General features: G+C 38.3%; 3 protein-coding genes across 5 annotated transcripts; 2 read left to right on the top strand and 1 right to left on the bottom strand.

Moving 5' to 3' along the window:
* The first annotated feature begins 827 nt into the window (after positions 1-827).
* Positions 828-3,528, top strand: LOC147852578 (pyruvate dehydrogenase E1 component subunit beta-like). The gene is made up of 4 exons (XM_087334143.1): positions 828-962; positions 1,522-1,631; positions 2,185-2,231; positions 2,314-3,528. The coding sequence occupies exons 1-4, from the start codon at positions 863-865 to the stop codon at positions 3,284-3,286; spliced, it is 1,230 nt and encodes a 409-aa protein (XP_087190269.1). The 5' UTR covers positions 828-862; the 3' UTR covers positions 3,287-3,528.
* A 2,021-nt stretch (positions 3,529-5,549) lies between these two features.
* LOC147852579 (protein FMP32, mitochondrial-like) lies at positions 5,550-9,595 on the top strand. Of its 3 annotated transcripts, none has more exons than XM_087334304.1 (9): positions 5,555-6,123; positions 6,633-6,764; positions 7,039-7,098; positions 8,332-8,408; positions 8,491-8,547; positions 8,633-8,699; positions 8,791-8,854; positions 8,946-9,014; positions 9,101-9,595. In XM_087334304.1, the coding sequence occupies exons 1-8, from the start codon at positions 5,746-5,748 to the stop codon at positions 8,999-9,001; spliced, it is 891 nt and encodes a 296-aa protein (XP_087190430.1). In that variant the 5' UTR covers positions 5,555-5,745; the 3' UTR covers positions 9,002-9,014; positions 9,101-9,595. The 3 variants fall into 3 exon arrangements, 2 of the variants coding, with proteins under 2 accessions (XP_087190430.1, XP_087190432.1); XM_087334306.1 differs by lacking the exon at positions 5,555-6,123 and adding an exon at positions 6,248-6,528; XR_015531460.1 differs by lacking the exon at positions 9,101-9,595 and having other exon boundaries at positions 5,550-6,123; positions 8,633-8,704; positions 8,946-8,961.
* A 1,861-nt stretch (positions 9,596-11,456) lies between these two features.
* Positions 11,457-12,932, bottom strand: CYN (cyanase). The gene is made up of 4 exons (XM_087334513.1): positions 12,584-12,932; positions 11,923-11,994; positions 11,700-11,808; positions 11,457-11,621 (listed from the first exon to the last, which is right to left on the bottom strand). The coding sequence occupies exons 1-4, from the start codon at positions 12,856-12,858 to the stop codon at positions 11,583-11,585; spliced, it is 495 nt and encodes a 164-aa protein (XP_087190639.1). The 5' UTR covers positions 12,859-12,932; the 3' UTR covers positions 11,457-11,582.
* Positions 12,933-14,806: the final 1,874 nt, after the last annotated feature.

Below are 14,806 nucleotides of genomic sequence, written 5' to 3' on the forward strand. Positions count from 1 at the left end.
TGACAACAATGGGATAGGGAGTGACAATGTGGAGAGCCATTCCACTAGCTAAGCAAGTGACGTGGGTTGAAATATGGCACGGGAATAGATTGACAATATGCCCACCCTCATCTTCGTAATAGGTTCATGGGAAGGTCATATCCTCCACACAATGGAACATATAAGACGACCAACTGTGTCATTGGACGTAAATAAAAGGAATCGAGCAAGCGTGGTAATGCCGCAAGGTGAGCCAAATGCCATCTAGAAAGACACACACGACTATAGATGTTGGTAAGATGGGGTATGGGAGGGGTATGGCCTACAATTATCAGGAGGTTTACGAGCACCACCGAGGAGAGTTGGGACCATGAGGTTATGTCCTGTTATGGCAATACAGAACATATGGGCGGGGTCACGACCAACAATGGCAGGGTTTGAAACACAGATGTGGGATCTGTGAGGGCCGACAGACAAGCCGAGAGCTGAGTCCGAGAGAAGAGAAGAAAAAAGAAGAGAAAGGAAAGAGAAGAGAAGAGAAGAGAAGAGAAGAGGAGAGAGAGAGAGAGATGCATGGCAATGCTCTTTTATCAGCCTTCCATTTGTTATTTGTTATTATTTATTTATTTTTACTCTGTTTTTTTGTTTTTTTCTATTTTACTTTATCCATAAATAATTAAAAGAAATAAAAGGTTAAAAAAAAAAGCAAAAAAATTATCATTATCATTTATTATTTTATTTTTATCATATAAAAATCAGATTTTGGGCTGTCTGAATCTGAAGAAGCTCTCCTCTGTTCCTTCTCCTCCTCCTTCACCGAAACGCATCCGTTTCGTGCCGTTTCGTGCCGTTTCCTCTGCCCCTCCCTCCCGCAGGTCAGGCTATGGCTTCCAACGCGATGCACCTCTCCTCGTTCGCTTCCCAGAACGCCGCCGTTTCTGCGCGTTTCCCTCCATCTCTCCGCTTCTCCTTGAAGCCACCTGGTCTGTAAATTCCGCTACCTTTTCATGTCGAAACAAGGATTTCGTTAGTTTTTTTCTTAATTTTTTATACCTTTTCTGTTCTCACTTGAAAATCTCTTCTTGAAAATCTCTTCTCAAACTGCGATGATGGATGGATGTCGATGGTGATGGAACACTACACTTCAGATTTACTTGTTTTTCCATTTCTTTCAGTTGCCAAGATCGCAGTTTTTTCCCGTGTTTGTGTTCTTTCCCTCGAAATTTGCTTCTTGAACTGTGCTGCTGCTGATGAACTTTACATTTTCCCTCAAAATCGGCTTCTTGAGCTGTTTTGATGATGAATCATGTCTTTTATTTGAGAACATGTCATAATCCCCATCATTTTCGTTTTCGATATCACAATGTTTTCCGTTAGTTATTGTAAAAAATTGCTTGTTAAACTGTGACGATGATGAACACTGTAGGTGTTTTTTCTCAGAGTTGCTTCTGAAAACTTGACGATGACCATTATCTCGTTTTTCATTCTCCATTTTTTCCTCTTAATTTTGACGAGGATGAAAATTACACTGTTTCTTTTCAGTTTCAAGCAAAGGGGTTCATGTGGTGGGATCATTTGGAGAGGATCATGGATCTTTGTCAGTCTCTTCTTCAAGTGATAAGAAATCGAAGCTTGTCGCTCAAGCAGTTGCTGTGAGAGAGATCCTCTGTTTCTTTTATCGTTTAGATCACACTTCAGAAATCATGCATATGCTTAAAAGAAGTGAAAAGAATTGCTGTTTTGTCGTCTTTTTTCATTTAGATCGCTCTATAGAAATCATGTGTATGCACAACCTTTTGTTTTAGTTTATGGTTGATAAACATTATTGTCTGTTAATTTTTTGCATGCATGATCGTTGTGTTTTCTCGTGTTATTTGACCCATTTACAGGCCATAAGTTTGGTTGCAGTGAAAGACAGCTCTTGCATTCGGATATTGGGACATCTTGCATGTGGGGTCTTTATGTTTGTGCGGTGTTTTTCTTAATTAGATCACATTTAAAGTTCATCCATGAATTATAAAGTGCGATTTATGCTCAGAGAGAGACCAAATGACATATAGATTGAACATGCAAAGCATCACAACACCAGAACACTAAAATTAAAAGAACCTTATCACTCTGGTGAAAGTGAATATTTCGTTGCATCTTGTAATGTGATTGTTTTTCATGCTCCATGTTCCAAGTTTCCCTTCATAAATTTCACAGGTCAAAGGAGGAGAAGCTGCTGCAAGCTCTACTGGGGCAAAATCAGGGTATGTATCTCTTTGTGTTTGTTTAAAAAGGAAAGTAAAAACGGAAAAAAACTACATTTTGCTGACACCACCGAGGCACCAGGCATGAGCTTCTTCTGTTTGAGGCGCTTCGTGAGGGACTGGAAGAAGAAATGGAACAAAATCCGCGAGTGTGTGTTGTGGGAGAGGATGTGGGACACTATGGGGGCTCGTACAAAGTGACCAAAGGATTTGCTGAAAAATTTGGAGATCTAAGGGTCCTTGATACTCCAATTGCGGAAAACTCGTTCACCGGGATGGCGATCGGTGCAGCCATGACAGGTCTAAGACCTGTGATTGAAGGCATGAACATGGGTTTTCTCTTGTTGGCTTATAATCAGATCTCCAACAATTGTGGCATGTTGCATTACACATCTGGAGGGCAATTCACTATCCCAGTAGTAATTAGAGGCCCTGGTGGTGTCGGCAGACAACTTGGTGCTGAGCATTCGCAAAGGTTAGAATCTTATTTCCAATCTGTCCCTGGGTTGCAAATGGTTGCTTGCTCTACCCCTTATAATGCCAAAGGTCTCATGAAAGCGGCTATAAGGAGCGAGAATCCTGTAATTCTTTTTGAGCATGTATTGCTATACAACTTGAAAGAGAGGATTCCCGATGAGGAATATGTATGCTGTCTTGAGAAAGCTGAGTTGGTTCGCCCAGGCAAAGATATCACTATCTTGACATATTCCCGAATGCGGCATCATGTCTTGCAAGCTGCCAAAACCCTCATCAACAAGGGCTACGATCCAGAGATCATTGACATCATTTCCCTAAAGCCATTCGATCTTTACACCATTGGAAACTCGATTAAAAAGACTCACAAGGTGCTAATAGTGGAGGAGTGCATGAGGACGGGAGGCATTGGTGCGAGTTTGAGGTCATCTATCATTGACAACTTTTGGGATTATTTAGATGCACCAGTGATGTGCTTATCTTCACAAGACGTGCCTACGCCTTATGCTGGAACCTTAGAGGAAGCAACGGTTGTTCAGCCAGCGCAAATTGTTACTGCTGTAGAAGAGTTGTGCAAATGAATTCAATGATGATGAAGCTGTCTGCTATACATTGTGGAAGGCACGCATGACATCCATTCCATTCCGTTTCTCAAATATACTTAGCTTGTTATTTTTATTTATTTTATGCTCTCAAGTATAAAAGATTCTCTGTAGGGGTAGGATCTAGCAAGTCATTTTTCCATCATGAAACAATGTTTGGGTTTTTCACTGGTGCAATTGCTCCATCTTATTTTTTTGGGAATATAGAGAAAAGTGCATAACCTTGTCTTAAAAAGTCAGATAGATATTGAATTGAATCCCTGCAAATGCTGGAAAAAAGTTGCAATACATGGAATCCCTTTCCTATTCCAAGCTCTAGCTGCTGGTCTTTGCTTGTATTGCAACTCCTTTTTTTAAGTTGTGCTCATGCTATGTCTGAAACTGGAACATGAACGAGTGAGATGCAGACAATACTCTTAAGATGGATTGAACTGAATTGCATATGAATTAGTTACCGTCGTTCTGTGATCAGGCGGAAATTCACTCTAGGTTACACAAGTGTAAAGATTAATGTCTTTTTTATTGGATATGTGAAATGTGCAATTTATCCTGGTAATGGTTGATAATACATATATTCCTTCTTGAGAACAGCCCCCCAAAGCTATCTAGATGATTGCAAATCCGAAAGCTGTGTTGCTTGTTATGGATGTGCCTGAGTTTAATTGCTCCTTGGGAACACGAATGCACATTTCTTTTCAAGGCAAAATGTTTTTTTTATCTAAATTTGAAGGTTTTCGTTCAGACAGGCTGGATTAAATGTGGTAAGATTTCCAATTGGTCAATGTGGTTTGCACAAGACCATTCACAAAAGACTTTGATTCTTGCCATGGTTCTTCCTTGGAGATACGAGGTAGTAAAAACCATAGGGTAGATGGAAAAAGAGAATTGTTTCCTCTAATGTATAGTATGGCATTAGCCATGTCCAAGAAAGGGTTAGGAGCTTGATTTGCATTTAAAATCTCAAAAGTACATATTCAATTACACCAAGAAAATATGTTGAATCAATTGAATGGTATCATCCAATGTATTTGGTGGCCTTGTGCATGGTTTGGACATAACTCAAGAACAAACCGGGTCTCTTGAGTCGCATGACTATTGTGTCAGCTAGTTGCACCGATGCTCCAAAATTCATGATGTGTACCTCATGCACTCTAAAAAAACGCTTCTTTTGCATGCATGATCTAGTATGGCATCATATTTACGCGTCATAAGATATATAAGGGACATTTGGTTCGGTTTGGTTTGAGAGTGATGAAACTGAACCGTTTAAAAATTTCGAAACTTGAATTGAATGGAACCACGAAACCGTTAAAAAAAAATTCAAACTGGTAAAACCAAGGTTTTGTGGTTCAGTTTCGGTTTTCAACTTTGGTCACATGATGATGATGATGATGATGATGATGATGATGAATGAGCTCAATTAACATAATTAACTCGTTTGGGTTTGACATATTTACATTTCTGTCCCTTTCTCCTCCCTTGCCTGCCAAGGCAAGACATACACAGAGAGAGAGAGAGAGAGAGAGAGCAAGCAAGGTGAGAGAAAGACACAAGAGAGAGAGAGAGCAAGCAAGGAGAGAGAAAGACACAAGAGAGAGAGAGAGAGCAAGCAAGGAGAGAGAAAGACACAAGAGAGAGAGAGAGAGCAAGCAAGGAGAGAGAAAGAAAGATATATTAACGTCTGAGAGAGAGAGAGACACACACACACACACACACGAGAGAGAGAGCAAGCAAGGAGAGAGAAAGACACAAGAGAGAGAGAGAGAGCAAGCAAGGAGAGAGAAAGACACAAGAGAGAGAGAGAGAGCAAGCAAGGAGAGAGAAAGACACAAGAGAGAGAGAGAGAGCAAGCAAGGAGAGAGAAAGAAAGATATATTAACGTCTGAGAGAGAGAGAGAGAGACACACACACACACACGAGGGAGAGAGCAAGTAAGGAGAGAGAAAGACACAACAGAGAGAGAGAGAGAGAGAGAGAGAGCAAGCAAGGAGAGAGAAAGACACAACAGACAGAGAGAGAGAGAGAGAGAGAGCAAGCAAGGAGAGAGACACAGACAGACACACAGGAGAGATATACACACACACACAAGAGAGAGAGAGAGAGCAAGCAAGGAGAGAGAAAGACACAACACAGAGAGAGAGAGAGAGACACACACACACACACACACGAGAGAGAGAGCAAGCAAGGAGAGAGAAAGACACAACAGACAGAGAGAGAGAGAGAGAGAGAGAGAGAGAAAGAGCAAGCAAGGAGAGAGAAACAGACACAGACATACACAGGGGAGAGAGAGAGACACACACACACACACTCACTCACACACACACACAAGAGAGAGAGAGAGAGCAAGCAAGGAGAGAGAAAGACACAACGGAGAGAGAGAGACACACACACACACACATACACACATACACACAGACACAGAGCCAGCCTTCTGGGCCATGGCGATGGCCAGACGTGTTCCTTCCTGTCAGAGATGCTTTCGGGCCTACCTCCGACCTTACAGCCCCGCAGATTCTTCTTCTTCTTCTCCGCTTCCGCCTCTTGCTTCGTCTCGTGTGGAGCCTTCTTCATCTCTGCGTGGAGAGCCGTTTCGATTACTTGCATCATCATCATCATCATCACCATCTTCGTCTTCATCACCATCACCATCATCATCATCATCATCATCATCATCGAAACCTTCTTCTTCTTCTTCTTCTTATTCGTCTTTTATGCAGTCCAATTCTCACCTTTGGAGCCGTCGCAGACACTTTGCAAAGATTTCAACCTCTTCCAATGGCTCCAGCATTGTGCCTTTCTTCGACACCCTTGCCTTGGTAGGTCATATCAAAATCCTCTTCCCTTTTTCAGGAGTAGGACGATTATAGAGTGTTTACTGAAACTAAAGAATGTCAGGTGGATTCCTCGCTCTGAAAGGAGGAGAATGAGGAAGGAGTGTTAAAATGAAATTGAAGCATGTTCTGGTTTCGTCTTCTCCCTCAAAGAATGGGATGAAACTAAATCATTCTCATTTTCTGTATTCTTCTCATCTTACGGAATAGGCTGATAAAGTATTGAAAATCCAAGAATGTTCTAGTTTCTTCTGCTCTCTTTAAGGAAAAGGAAGATGGAAGGAGTGTTTATTGAGACCGACTCTCAGTTCTACTCATACAAGACCTAGGACAATGGAAAGACTGTTTAACATGTTCTGGTTTATTCTCAGTTCTCGCCCTAAGGGATTGGTGTGTTTGAAAAGCTGCCTTTTTATGCAATTTATTTACCAATGTGAAAGTCTTTGATTTGGAAACTCTGAGTTTCTTATGCAGTGTCTGTAATGATCTGGTAGGTTCGTAAACTGGAATCACAGGGATTTGATGCTAAACAAGCAGAAGCCATAACTGCTGCAATGACAGATGTGCTCAACGATTGTTTGCAGAACGTTTCAGATTCATTTGTGTCCAAGTCTGAGTTGCAACAGGTAAAAAGGAATGCTCTCTTATTGTATTTTCTCATTTCGACACTGTCACATCCAAATCATATGCCTACATGCATCAGACAAATGGTTAACTGGCTTCCATTTTAAGATACATCAAAAGATTGACGTTTTTCATATGCTTTGTGGATCATTGTCACTGGAAATGCACCCATTCTCCTTTTAAATGTTTTATGCTGGATTGTTGAAGCCTGTTTAAACTATATACTGCATGCTATTCTGACATCTTTAGATCTATCTTGGCGTGGTTATTGAATAGTTCAACTTAATGCAAGAGGGTGCATATGAAAAGCTGCAGACTGATGTGCAAAGCTCACATGTAAGATGATCGATTCGAACCCTTTCTGGATGCTAAGCATTAAATTACAATTTTTTGTCATTGTATATTTATTAAACCATGGATTCTTTGAAATAAATTAACTGCTCTATATTCTTTAATCACAGTATCTATGCAAAGTAAGACATTTAGCAGGTTTTCCTGTGAATTCGAAAATGGTTCGTTTTGTAGATGAGTACTGTGTCGACTTTGCAAGCTCAGTTATCATTCCTTGAGAATCAAAGTATAAGAACAATAACTGGGAGATTTCATTTTTATCATCAATCTCTTAAATATTGAGTAAAACATAGTCAGCAAGTTAAATTAATGCAAACCAATCAAGCATATTGAAAAGTAGAGATGAAGACCTGCATGAAATTTAATGGAGTCCTTAACTCTACCATGCATCTAGGTCTTTTATGTGAAAGAGACATGAAATTTGAAAGAAACCCTGATGAAGGGTAGTGAGACATGGTGAAGATGAAAAGGTTTAAGGAATGATGAAAGAAGGAAACCCGTCAACTGTCAACTGTAGGACGTTGATGAACATGAGAAGAAAGATAACATATTTCATCAAGTCTGTAGCCTCATGGAAGTAGCCTCATGTCTAATGTGCTTGAAGACCCTAGTTGATGAAACAGGGAGGCATAACTGCAATATTTGGATAAGATGTCGAAACAAAGGGCAAATGCTATCCTAGACTGCCAAAGGAAATGCTAAGCGCTTGATTATTTTTCCTAGAGGGCATGTTAGTCAATCTAAATAATTTAGAAAAGTCTGAAAGTGAGATAAAAATAAACTTGAATAAGGTTGGGTGGGATGTACAGATTTGTTAAGGAAATATCTGTTGCCTTAATAGAAAACAGTACAATCCTGGACCCTTACTTAGACTAGCCTAAGCGGCAAAGAAAGGACGAAAAATGGGCACTACACATAACCAAGTCATTATCCAGAAGAAGAGATATATTTGACGGTATGCAGCCTTTGAAACAGGCATGTTTTTTAATCAAAAGGAATATGGTTTACGATGTATACAGCCCCCTGTGTGGTCCATCTCAATCTCATAGCAGAATGAAATGTGATGAAATATTTATGCAGCCATGTGCTTTTATATGTCATGTCATGCTAAAAAGTTAAGTGCTATTTGTTGTGTCATAGTTACGTCACAGTCTGAAATCTATTGAGAGAAAAAGAGGGGTTAAGTTCTTCCTTAAAGTTTATTTTCATGATTTGTAGGAGAAAAAAATATCATCCATACATCGAGATACTGAAAAACTTCGAATTGATATCGAGAAACTCCAAACAGAAATAAGGTTTGTGTTATATGATTCTTGAGGAAATAATTATTTATTTATTTCTCTCCTGTAGTACTTAGACCGTGTAAGTTTTTAACAGGTATGAAATGGATAAAGTTACAGCTGGCCAACGCTTGGATCTGAATCTGGAGAGAGGGTAAGGTATTAATATGAGAAATGCTGAGCATACATAAACAGCAGAGTCTGATCAATGAATTTTTCTGTTTTCCATCTCTTTGCAGACGTATCAAAGAAGAATTAGCTAATCGAAATGCTGAGACATCCAATTTGACAAATAGACTAGACAAGGTATAGTGAACATATTCCTTGAACATTTGTACAATGTAGGCAATTACAACTGATTTATAATCAAAATCCTTGAACTAACTTCAATGTTCAGGAAATCAATACTTTGAAAACACAATTAGAAGCTTCAAAATATGAGGTCATCAAATATTGTATAGGTATATCTATTTACTTTTTCAAATCTTTTCTACAATTGAGAAATTGACTGAGCCTACAATTGAAATGGAAATGTTATTCACTTGCATACAGGTACCATCATCTCTGTCTATGCTCTTGGTGTTGCACTGCTACGTATTTTCAAATGAGTCTTCTTTGCAGGTATTCCTTTCTGGGCTTTGATAATGCTCATTTACTATTTAGAAAATATAGAAAGATACTGAGTAAACTAAACTATACTTTTACAGTTCATCCGAATGTATACATAAATTTTTGCTGGTATAAAGCATTTTACGGTTCAGTGCACATGAAGAGTTTCTAATACAAAAATGAAGACGTTGAATCCTCAGAGTATGTGGAACTGTGCAAGAGTCACGACTATAACTTTATATGGTGGCCATAGCTTTTGGAGATTTTATTTTTTGCTTCTTGCTAGAGGTGCGCTTTGATCTCTAGTTTTTGAAAGAAAGAATCCATTTTCACGGGCAAGAGGTTAATAAATTATTTTCAAGGTCAGGTGTTTGGAGGCAGTGAACGGCTGCTTTTCACAATCCGGCTGAAACACATTTTTTCACGTGGCTTAGGTCAATGGTATCAGATAATGAGATTATGTTAATTATTGAAACGAGATGAGAGATCATTCATTCTTAATCGAAGTGTTAAATTTGTATTTCCAGTATCTTGTTTCTTCAACTATACAAAATGATGAATGTATGTATGTATACATAATCAAATTTCTTCAAGGGCTTTGATTGGGCAGAATTTGCAGCTTAAATTCTTGATACGTTATGTTTTCAGTGTGATATCTATGGTCGAGTTCAACATAATAATTTTACCCAAGGTAATGTTATCTTACATGATGTTTGTGTGCAACATTATATTGTCTCTGATTTGCTGAAGACCATGAACTTGTGATACTCAATTGCTGTTTAACTGAGAAAAAACAAACTCTTCGGCCCATAAGCCTATAATACTTAATTGCTGCCCAAATGGAAAAAATAGTGCCTGACTGACAATGTACACCCAAATAGGGCAGCAAATAAGTTAAATATATGAGGCAGAAAATATGTTTAACACATCTCGACACTGTGTTGATTCCTTCCCTACCATCTACCATCTTCTACTGCAGTGTAAATGCTTCCCACATCATCTTCTATTCCTTACCAACTTTTTCTCATGGCATTGCGATCAAGAAATTGCCACCTTACCTGGTCTCCAAAATGAAGAACAAAAAGACCTATGACAACCTTATACCCAAAGGACTTTGGTCAGACCAAGGGAAACTCTCCCTGAAAAGACAGCCTTCTACAAAAGGTTGTTTAATGACTAATCCATATAGGCTTGAGGTATGTACACATCTACATGTTCCATAGTGTTCTTGAAGCAGTAGGCCAAATCATTCCTACAAGCTCTATATTGATATGCACATCATTGTGTGCGGCACCTCCATTGACAATGTGCTGAGAAGTGACCATAGAGTAAGTAGAGGAGTGACACCAACAACAAATAATTCATTGTGTCACATCTCCATTGACAATGTGCGGAGAAGTCACCATAGAGTAAGTAGAGGAGTGACACCAACAACAAACAATTCACTGAGTGTCACACCTCCATTGACAATGTGCTGAAAAGTCACCATAGTTTAAGTGGAGTGACACCAACAAACAATGTGAGGCGCATGGGCCATACCATCACTAAATCATAGAGATAATTGCTCATTATTTAAATCAACAAAGGGACACCCAAATCTGCTACATGACATTTATCATAGCCTCACTTGACACCTGCATATATCAAAGTTCCCTCACCGCTATTTATTCTATACATATTAATTATGCATGTCTTCCTTGTAAACCATCTTGAGAATCATGCCATTGTATGGATTGAGATCATAGATAAAAAACGTGTATCTAACTTTAGAATACGTCAAACACATTTTAGAATACTCTAAAGCTTTCTACATGTATTCTATTTTCTAGAATTGCTGTTTTTCAAAATTTCACGTATTCTATCAATTTGAAATATTCTATGTATTTAAAAAGTATTTATTATTTCAAAAAAGTTCAAAAGTTTTTTAAATTATTATTTTTTGAAAAAACCTTTAAATTGAAGAGGTATTTAACGAAATTTACAAGTATTCTTCGTATTTAAAGTATTCAACACGTATTCTAAGTTTTTAACATATTTTATTTGTAAAATACATAATCTAAGAATACTTAGCATACATATTCTACAGGTGTTGTATGCTAAGTATTCTACAACAATGATTGAGATCAATACCATGGATCCATATTAGCAACATTGAATTCACCCATATTTGTTATCATGATTCATCCATTTTTATATAGTTACATTCAATTGCATTCAGCTGGTGGAACCAATTTAGTTTTTCTTCTGAATCTATGGATGATTTTGTGATTTCATTGCCTCCCAAAGCTTTCTTTGCACATGCATATGCACTAAACTAATGCATAATTAATGATACTGAGGTGGAACTTGGTGATGAATTAGGAAATGTAGAAATTTTCTATTAATGCACAAGAAACCATAAACTATAGCATATGAACCATGAATAAGAGTTTGTTGCAACTTTGTCATAATAGCGAAATGAGAGTAAACCATTTATATTATTCATGGATTCATGGAGTACAGATTTAGCCATGACATTGACTACCACTCTTTGGCAGCTATATGGATTTTATTTGTATCATGCATTTAAGAGGCATTCCACTAGAGCTTTTGCAACCTAGCTACATTATCTTCAGATTCCTGGAAAGAATAAAAGCACCACAGATAAACATAAGCACCAAACAAAGTTTCATCAAATGATATTGTTGGTGTTTTTACCTGGACAGTATGTGGCAGGTATTTTCCATTGAAAATGACCACAACCCGATCTTCCCCGTCGTTTCCCTTTACCTTCTCCACGGTGCAATAAAATCCAATTGCAGACATTCTACAATCCACGAGTATATATAAAAGCAAATTTTTTAGCCAAGAACTCTTAAAATCCACTGAATCTATTCCTGACAGAAAAGGCTAGTATAGTAGTATGCAATCTATTCCTCACATGCCATCGCCAAGCTCCTCGTTGATGATCGCTTTAATGCTTTCTGCATAGTGTGCAGTGGCTTCTTGAAACCTTTTACGACAAATACAATTACGATCAATGAATAAGTACAAAAGAGGATAGATGCCTTCTCACGCATGAAACACTTAAAATTTATATACTTCTATGGATTTTGTTCCCTTTATAAAGATTTCTGATAAAACACTGACTCAAAGTCTGCCAAGCAACCACTGCGCCTGCCCATTTGCTAGCATTTCCTGTTTGTATCATTAACACTAAACCCCTAAACTCTGAATCCAAAATATGAAAAACGGCCTCATGACATATAGGAGGCTTCACATGAGTGTCATATGTATTGGCACATAGAAACTTGTAAGATGCAGCGCTTTGCTTCAAACTATGTCACCACAAGCTTGGGTACCCAAGGAAGTTTGCACTGGAATTTTCCTTTAAACACTGCTAATGATGCAGTTTTCACATGAATGCTCACCATAGAAATATGCAGAATAATGATGAAGAATCCTTTGACAACTTAATTTCAACCCCAAACTGTTGATACAGGGAACTTAACATAAGATACAGAGATTTCCTTTAGACAAGAATTTATGCTATTTCCAATTCAGACAAAGAAGCCCTAATTCTGGTACAAACTTTTACATACCTGTAGATGGTGGGGTCTTGCAAGATGGAGGGGTCATATGAACGAAGAGGAATTTTCTTCATGGCATGGATATGGTCATCAGTGAGGGACGGAACAGACCTCTGAAGGGTTTCAGCCATGGGTCCAGGTAGAGGAGCCTGGCGATGGAAGAGCTGAGCTACATAAGCATTGGTCAGGCCGGTTTCCTTGGCGATCTGAGTGAAGCTCTTCCCGCTCGATTCTTTGGCTTGCAGAAGCTCTCTCACAAGGGTTGCCTTCTCGGACACCGTAGCCATGGCAGCGTTGGAGGAATTCAGACAACCAACAGAATCGCCCACATGGCTTTTGTCTATGAAGGAGAAAGAGGTGCTAAAGTGCCCACATGTCTATCTATCTGTGAAGGGCCAAGTAGGACAAGATTGCCCACATGGCTATGTGTGAAGAGCACAACACACACCCGAAAGATGTTCGCATACATGGCCATCTTTACCGAAGCAAACACCCCCGTTGAGCTTGATACACCTTCGGCCATGATATGGGCATGAAAGAGATTATTTGAGTTTATGGGAGGGAATGTTCTATTTCGTAGAGTAAGTTATGTTATGGTTATGCATATCTAGAATCATGCATTGGTTGTTAGAACCGCCTTACATGCATTAGTTCCCAAAAACCTACATTGAAGCAGTGTATTGTTTTCTTATGAATTTATTGGCTGCGTAATGCAATGTTATTTCGATGGTCTTTCTTTGAGCATTTGGTGTCATAGACTCATCCAAGAGCAAACAATGCTTTGGGTTATAGCCAAATTTTGTTGTTGTTAATTGAACCACGGGTAGTATTTTGGTGGTTAGAGAGTTGTTTATTTTTCCCTGTTAGGATTGCATCCAAAGAAGATGTTGTTCGTGTTATTGTTAATGAAGATAGACGTGAGGGGAAGAACTATCCCATGTGAACCTTTATGATGAGAAACAATTCATTTAAAGAGGCCTCTAGTGCATTATATACGGTGATGAAGTTTGAGCTAAAGTTAACCACTCTTAACAAAAAGTGTTGACATTTTAGAATTAGTATTAACATACTTTATTGCTCTTTTGGTATCAACATTTGTTTCGCCTCACACTAAGTCTATGCATGAAAATATATGGCATGTTTCAAAGGTGAAAAATAAGAGGAAAAAAATATATCATGGCAATTTTCATTACTATTATCCTAGTTTATTCAAAGGAAGTAAATAGATAATAGAACCCTTGTGATGGCTTATATAACTTGATAGCTTGCATTAGAAATCCAATAATGCACTTTGGTACAAAGCCATTCCCACAACAAATCATATTCTGAATTGATCTCCTACATCAACATTTAAAGGTTTATCTAACACTTATAGTTCCTAGGTTTCTTACCAACCTATACTTGATAACAATATTGTCAAAGATTATCCTTCAAAAAGTCTATAGATTATTTTGTCACGAGATGGCATTATGTGGACGACATTATGCTCACATCTAATGATAAATTTTTGATTGCCATGGTAAATTTTGATTTGAAGAATACATTTGATATGGAAGATTTGGGAAAGTGATGGTCTATGATAGGCATGGACATTGGCATTGGCAACCTATGAAATAATCCTAGACACTAAGCAACATATATGTAATTGCACTAAACGTGTAAGTATAAAAGTTGCACTTTTCACTTCTACGTCTTATTCACTTTTCACTCAAGAGCTAGAGTTTTCTTACAAGTAGGTACACATGTTTACATCCTTCTTTATGTTGATGACATAATCTTGGGCTTTGAATCTCATGCATATCTACACAACATCATCTCCATCGACTCATGACAAACATTCCCAATTATGTAAAAATCCCTAACAGCTCAAAAAAAGAAAAAGGATCTCTCTCTCTCTCAATTAGGTTACATTGGTGGTAAGTTGTTACACTACTACCACTACATCTTGGGTTCAAAACCTAAATTTTCACTTCTCTATTACTTCATACATATCTCTTAATTCACTAGATGCCACTATAGAATATAGGGCTTGAACCCATGACATTGAGCAACCATACCAGCCAAGCTCTCTCTCTCTCTCTCTCTCTTGATTACCTTAATTAGCACTATGAGCACTATGCCTTAGATTCGAAACCCAATCTGTCACCTCTCTATTACTTCATATATATCTTGGAATGTTGGGGTTAAACCCATGACCTCCTGGTCTCCATAGGGCAACCTTTCCAACTGAACTAC

This window comes from Azolla caroliniana, unplaced genomic scaffold (assembly GCF_043228905.1).
Source record: "Azolla caroliniana isolate FFs.n. ecotype wild unplaced genomic scaffold, voAzoCaro1.0.p SCAF_18, whole genome shotgun sequence".
NCBI lineage: Eukaryota > Viridiplantae > Streptophyta > Polypodiopsida > Salviniales > Salviniaceae > Azolla > Azolla caroliniana.

What these genes read in the sequence shown, in the direction of transcription:
- LOC147852578 (XM_087334143.1), top strand. Translation starts at nt 863, where the DNA reads ATGGCTTCCAACGCGATGCACCTCTCCTCGTTCGCTTCCCAGAACGCC. An exon ending in CTTCTCCTTGAAGCCACCTG is followed by an intron (nt 963 to 1,521) that starts GTCTGTAAATTC and finishes GTTTCTTTTCAG; the next exon opens with TTTCAAGCAAAGGGGTTCAT. An exon ending in TCTACTGGGGCAAAATCAGG is followed by an intron (nt 2,232 to 2,313) that starts GTATGTATCTCT and finishes CCGAGGCACCAG; the next exon opens with GCATGAGCTTCTTCTGTTTG.
- LOC147852579 (XM_087334304.1), top strand. Translation starts at nt 5,746, where the DNA reads ATGGCGATGGCCAGACGTGTTCCTTCCTGTCAGAGATGCTTTCGGGCC. An exon ending in CTGATGTGCAAAGCTCACAT is followed by an intron (nt 7,099 to 8,331) that starts GTAAGATGATCG and finishes CATGATTTGTAG; the next exon opens with GAGAAAAAAATATCATCCAT. An exon ending in GGTCATCAAATATTGTATAG is followed by an intron (nt 8,855 to 8,945) that starts GTATATCTATTT and finishes ACTTGCATACAG; the next exon opens with GTACCATCATCTCTGTCTAT.
- CYN (XM_087334513.1), bottom strand. Translation starts at nt 12,858, where the DNA reads ATGGCTACGGTGTCCGAGAAGGCAACCCTTGTGAGAGAGCTTCTGCAA. An exon ending in CAAGACCCCACCATCTACAG is followed by an intron (nt 11,995 to 12,583) that starts GTATGTAAAAGT and finishes TTGTCGTAAAAG; the next exon opens with GTTTCAAGAAGCCACTGCAC. An exon ending in ACCTGCCACATACTGTCCAG is followed by an intron (nt 11,622 to 11,699) that starts GTAAAAACACCA and finishes TATTCTTTCCAG; the next exon opens with GAATCTGAAGATAATGTAGC.